Source organism: Pholis gunnellus (assembly GCF_910591455.1).
Source record: "Pholis gunnellus genome assembly, chromosome: 14".
Classification (NCBI taxonomy): domain Eukaryota; kingdom Metazoa; phylum Chordata; class Actinopteri; order Perciformes; family Pholidae; genus Pholis; species Pholis gunnellus.
In genome coordinates, this window is record NC_136541.1 from 5,549,223 (window position 1) to 5,555,404 (window position 6,182).

At 39.9% G+C, this 6,182-nt stretch overlaps 1 protein-coding gene across 1 annotated transcript in view; it reads right to left on the reverse strand.

Moving 5' to 3' along the window:
* Positions 1–5,855, reverse strand: part of st18 (ST18 C2H2C-type zinc finger transcription factor) — a gene marked incomplete at both ends in the record, with an annotated part of 38,553 nt that extends 32,698 nt beyond the window's left edge. The window contains 2 exons of the mRNA XM_079173883.1: positions 4,625–4,799; positions 5,802–5,855. Of these exons, the coding sequence (XP_079030009.1) occupies positions 4,625–4,799; positions 5,802–5,855 (229 nt within the window). The remainder of the gene's footprint in view (positions 1–4,624; positions 4,800–5,801) is intronic.
* Positions 5,856–6,182: the final 327 nt, after the last annotated feature.

The window sequence follows — 6,182 nt, forward strand, 5'->3', positions numbered from 1 at the left end:
AAAGATACAGTTTTACTAGATGTGACAGGTGACCAAACATGGACTTCTGTGTGTAAAAATCACAATTAAGGCTGTATGTTGCGTGCATGGTATTACAAGTCTACCTCCAAATTCCTAAATCCACATGGTTCCAGAAGAATTGTTGATTTAAAGATTTAATTGTTGCAAGTATAATTGGAGGTTGAAATTATTCACCTTACCGATGAAAAGCATCATCCATTAGTGGTCACTACTGGGTCCATGCATTTACTGCCCTCTAATGAGGGCGTCTGAATTCAACAAACTGGCCAAAAATCTAATTCTGTGGTGTAAAAAAAAAATCACAATTAAGGCTGTAAATTGTGTGCATGGAAATAAAGGTTCACTCGTAATTCTTAAAACCATGTATGGATCCAGAAAAATATTGATTCAAGTCAATCTATACTCTTTCTATTACTGCGTGTTCGAATGATCCAGTAGCAACTAAAAGCCATTAGTGGTCACTGCTGGTTCCTTACTTTTACTGCCCTCACATGAGAGCATCTGATTGCTTACATCTAAGAAATCAATGCATGACTGGTCAGTTGATTTCTGGCTTTTGTAGTTCAGAGGCCGTGGACTCATTGTGTTGTGTCATTGAGAGGTTAGGTCCAGATCTGGGCGTCTCTAGGGGTCCCTGCCCATCTTTTCTACTCAGGCGGGCAGACAATGAAGCAGACACGCCTACAATTGGCCAGATAAGAGCTTGGATGTTCAGCCAAAAAACGAGCATCTAAACAATGGTAACAGGTGTGTAAAATGCGTGCTTTGATAATGACCTTGGTGGCCGTAATAGCATGTCTAGACACAACTAACAGGAGGCATTTCTGTCTGGTCTCACAAGTCCCGTGGGTGCTCGATAGCAAGATGCTAAGGCTCAGATATTTTGGTTGGTCAGTCATTGAAGCTAAAAGACTAAAATGTTTATTTTTAATTTGTTTATCTTGACACTGCATGAGAAGCATCAGAAAAGTTAAGTCTGCCACTCAACAGGATTTCCCCCTCCCCCCCGTCTTTAAAATATTTGTTGGGTAGTTTGCATAATAAGCTAAAATCATCTTGAGTATTCAGAGATATGCACTTGAATAAATAGGAGAAAAAAAAACTCCATTAATGTGGATGGCTTGCAATTTTTGATTGCACCAGACACAGGAAGCTTGCTGACATGAACTAAAATGCAAATGTCTTCCGAGCAAAACAAAGAAATTGATTATGAAGTTAGTTTCTTCAGCACAAGTAGCTGGCTTTGAGTGATTAATGGGGGTGGGTCATTGATTTCCTTTTGTTTAGATCTTGGTTAACTTTCTGGAGACACAATTATAATTTGTTTCCAAACAATAAATCCAATCTAGCTTGAGCACATTAAATTTCCCTATGGCCTCTTCTGTGTCATTTTACATCTGAAATGGATTGTTATCAAAAGGCATGGCGTGTAAATGTCTGCTTTTTGTTTACATTTGTTACATTTCTGATTGGATATTGTTTCACTGAGTGTATTAGAAGGTGAGCACCTCCTCAGAGTGAAAAGAGCTGTTTACAGAGATCTGCATGACTTGTCAGCCACGGAGCGAAGGGTTAATCTCCAATAGCTGTATGTCATACACATCCATCCGCATTTCTGATGAGCCATCTATCCACTATATACCGAGAAATACCGTCTACATTGTCTGAAACATGACAAAATATTGTGTATTTGTTGAATGAACACTCATTGTATATTTCTACACTAGCTTTGCTAAAGGTTGGTGAAATGTTTTTGAGTTATCGGCACAATGTACTTTATATTTTTGTATATTTGCAAGTCAAATTGCAGTGTTACAGACTACTTGTATTGAAAGGCTTTCTTTTTTCACATCCTTCAGCTTTACAACTTTGAAAACTTGCACAGATCCAGACATTTATACTTCCTGATTTCTCGCATCATCTCTCCAAGATAGTGATAATACGATTTCTGTGTTTTTCGCTGTTGAGAAACAAACTGGATTATGAACAGATCACTACATAAACAGCTTTCTAAAAGGAGGCAGCTATTTTAAAAAGGGCTGAAGAAATGCAAAGAGGGATTTAAATTTTAATTTGAATTTATTCCAGCAAGTGAAAGGTTCTTTTGAGAGGGGATTTCGGCAAAGATGATGGTATTTAAAAGTGATAAACAAGCATCTAAACCTCCAGTGGAAAACAGTCATTTTGCTCCTTTCTAGTGTAGGAGAGGAATTGGGCTTGCTATGGTCACATCTAAAAAATAAGAATAAGTAATAGTAGTAATTAAAATGTAAATAAGCAATATCCATGGAGATATTTCAACCGATTCCCGTCATAAATTGTGTAATTAACATTTTGCCTTGACACACCTTGTGACTCTGGATGTATAGCTATATGTCCTCAGGTGCAAATTCATGTTCTCTGCGTACTTGGCATAGCGTACTTTATACTGTATATGGATGCTTTAAAAACAGCTTTCACACTTATCACATGCAATTTAAATCCTGTGCCTCGACAGTGGGGACGAACACCAGGCCAAGTTCAAAATGAAATGCCTTACAAATTCGGACTTGTGTTAATTAAGGACTGGTGTTGTGCAGCTTGAGACAGTATCTGTGAAATCTAGTGAATTTAGTGATTCACTCTGGGTAGTCACATGTCCCATTTATGTGACAAAGGATGACTAACCAAGGCTGTCATCTATTGCATTTATAATATATGGATTATAATGATGTGACTGGATTTCAAATGTTTCTATTCTCCTGTGGATGACCACTAAACTTAAGCAGAGAAACCTATGCCACACAAGAAAGACAAAGAGTTACATCATTTTGTTGAACAGTTAATCCGATCATGGACAGTGTTTGTGCATTTGCTATCTTCGGAAAATGCCAGCAAAGGCGCTAAGTAAACCTATTTTACAAGACTCCCTCACAAGGATACAGTGCCAGTATCGGGATAAAATTTCACACAGCGGCATGGCTCAGTCACATAACCTAAGCAGGCTTAGGAAAATGGAGCACTATAAAGTATTGCACTTTCTTCCTGTATGTTTCCTGCAGCAAACAAAAATGCTCGGATGACTGATGTGAGTTTGAGCATGAAAGCCAAAGTGAACTAATGGCTGAATAGCATGTAGATACTGTTGCTAATGCTCTGAGTTGTTTAAAATGGTAGATTATGGAAGTGTGCACCTGGCATTCTGCAGGCTAGCCTGGCAACACTCCTCCCTTATAATTATAATGAACACACAGTAATTCAGGGTTGAGGCTGAAATACGAATGATGTCCTCTGAGACAGCTTGTTTTAATGGTTATGCAGAAGAGTTCCTAGAAGTGCAGATGGCAGATGCAATGCCTTTTAAGCTATTTACAGATCGCACACTACAAGGTATGGAAAGACCCATAGTGTGAGGCCATATTGCTCTTTTGTGCTCCTGGATTAGACATTAGACTGGCTCACAAACTAATGAAAGATGTATTTAAAGCATGTTTACTGCAATATTGATAGTCCATTATACTAACAAGTTAGATAGAGCTGTAGGAAAGAGAGACAATTGCACTGTTAGGACTGCACGGCCTGTTTCATCTAAATACCCCACTGTTCTTACTTTGTCCACATAGGGGTGCATTTGCTCAGGACTTGGGCCCATGTGTAGTCTTTCATTACAGATTGTCAGAAGCCTCATTTCAGTATTCTGAGGATAAAAATCGATAAAATACTGTGGGCCACCTTTTACACTACACTGTATAAAATGGGTTGCGAATAAGATAAGAGCCGACATGGATGGAATTTGTCAAAGAGAGACATATTTGTGAGAGCATATTGCTTTGCTGCACATAAACACTGAACCACCTCCTCCGGGAATCCATAGTGATGTCAATGTATATGCTTTAAATGCGATAAACAAAACATGTCTCGTAATTATAATTTCAACAACACAACTGTGTTATGTAAAAGCAACATTGGTGCCTGTTTGTACAGAAAAATATTCCGCTATAGTGTAAAATCTTTCTTTACATACAGCAGAGTTAATGTATCTCTATCCCTGGCACAGTCCCAAGCCGGTATGAAAGCGTGTGGAGCCTTTTGAATTAGACCACTACTGTGATACAAGAGCAGGTATTGAAACAACAAAAAATGTTCACTCCAAGAAAAAGTTTTGCCGCATTAAAGTCACATAGGAGCCACATTAGCATGTGAAAAGAATAAACAGAGGCATTCTCAGTTACACACTCCACCTGGCTGCTAACCAACGTCCTTGTCAGAAGTCCACCCACCGCACTGGCTAACACTGAAAGACCTCCTGGGGACCGCAGTGACCATTCACTCGGTTCTCTCTTTTTCCCATGCACCTGTGACTGTTTTTGTGTTTGCTATTTTTTGCTTTGTCTTTTTCTGGCAACACTGTATCATCGGAGACACACTTTGCCTCAAAAGGAATTCTCCTGCCCAACAATGTGGTTTGTTTGTTCACCGGATATGGCAGGCCAGAGAGTCAAATGGAGAGGAAAGAAATAAATAAATAGTCACCGCAGTAATAATTAAAATTGCCACAAGAAAAATAGGCGGGGAGACACAGCAGCATGAATGGACTTCAAATAAGAAGATACGGTACTTTTACCAACTGGTTTCTTGCCGAGTTGGGGGGCTTCACAGGTGCAGTTGGACAGGCTCTCCTCCTTACTCTCCTCGGACGGCTCATCCGGCTTCTCCATGGTCCTGGACCTTAGAGAGCTGCTTTTCCATTTTCCAAAGGACTTTGCCACAATCGCTTTGTCCGCTCCTTTCATTGTTTTCTGTAAAACACATTTACAGCATGACTTCCCAGGTTTATCCCTCTTGTGAGCCATCTGCCCCCTTTTTTGGCTCTCAATAAACCTGGGCTCATCTTTCCCAAACCCAAAGTAAGAGAGAATTAGGGCATTGTGTGCATATGCATTCTCTTAAGCATTCCAGAAAATTTCCTGATTGCCCTGGCATCTTTTTTAGAGAGCGTTTGGACATTGTTTTTCCTCCTGACATTTTGCAATCCTGTGTATGGAGAGAGTGGTACTGATTGAAACAGTCTAAAACAAGACTTTGCAAAGTGCCCACACAGTAAACAGTAGAAGGAAAACTGGAAAAAAACAAACACGTTTTCACATTTAATCCAACTTAAAGGAAATAAAAATAGCACATTATGCCCTAATTGAGTGCTGTACAGTCCGCAAATACTATTACAAGGCCGATCAGGATTAGCAGTGGAACATACCTAGTTATCTATTTCTGAGTGCCAAGACTGCTAGCAGTGGGCAACTAAATTTCAAAAGCTGGCAAATCCAGTTGTCTCCTAAATACAGAAAGTACTTAAATCCAGAGCTAACAGAAGAAAAAGACGGATAAAGGGTGCTCTGCATATCACCGAAAAGCTTGTGCACTTTTCAGAATCACTGGCTAGGTTAAACAAATATGCTAAGTAGAGATCAAAACAATCCTTTGATCTGCAGCCTAGTTTCCAGAGGAATGGCTTGGCTGTTGTTGTAAATAACTTGTATAAATCTATATACCATTTGCCTTCAGGTAATATCAAAAGTGCCAGGGATTCGCAGGCAAATACCTTGTGGTTAGGAAATAGATCAGATAAAAGCATATAAATATTTCAGCGACACTGCACTCTGTCATTTTGTGTATTATAGCTGAGCTTTTAACCCCGTATACGAGTTTAGTTCTACAGCAGAAACATGAATGAGGAATATTTGATAGCAGAATTACATTCTACCCCTTTCTATTTCGTAGTTGGGGGGAAAAAGTGTTCCTACCTCCAGCGTGCCATTCAGGTCAAACACAGTGTAAAACATTGTGCTAAACTTCATACAAAAGAGGCTTGAAGAATCAGAATGCAGAAGCTATGCAACTTGCTGACTAACTTTGCCCTCTGTTTTGATCGAGCGCACAAAGAAAAACGCTGTCCATTCAAAACAGACAGCATAACTCTTTTCAGAGAGGGGGGACCGTGAACAAACGAGGCCATGTCCTGAGCTGCAGTCAGTTTCCCGTCAGGCCTGCACAGTGCACGGTGAGGGCCGCAGGGACTGGGACTGGCTGACACCACACTCACGGGCAACAGAACAACTTTTGTGCACACTATCCTCCTCTAGATGTGTTTTTTTTTTTCTCCCTCTCTACCCAAATTGGACACG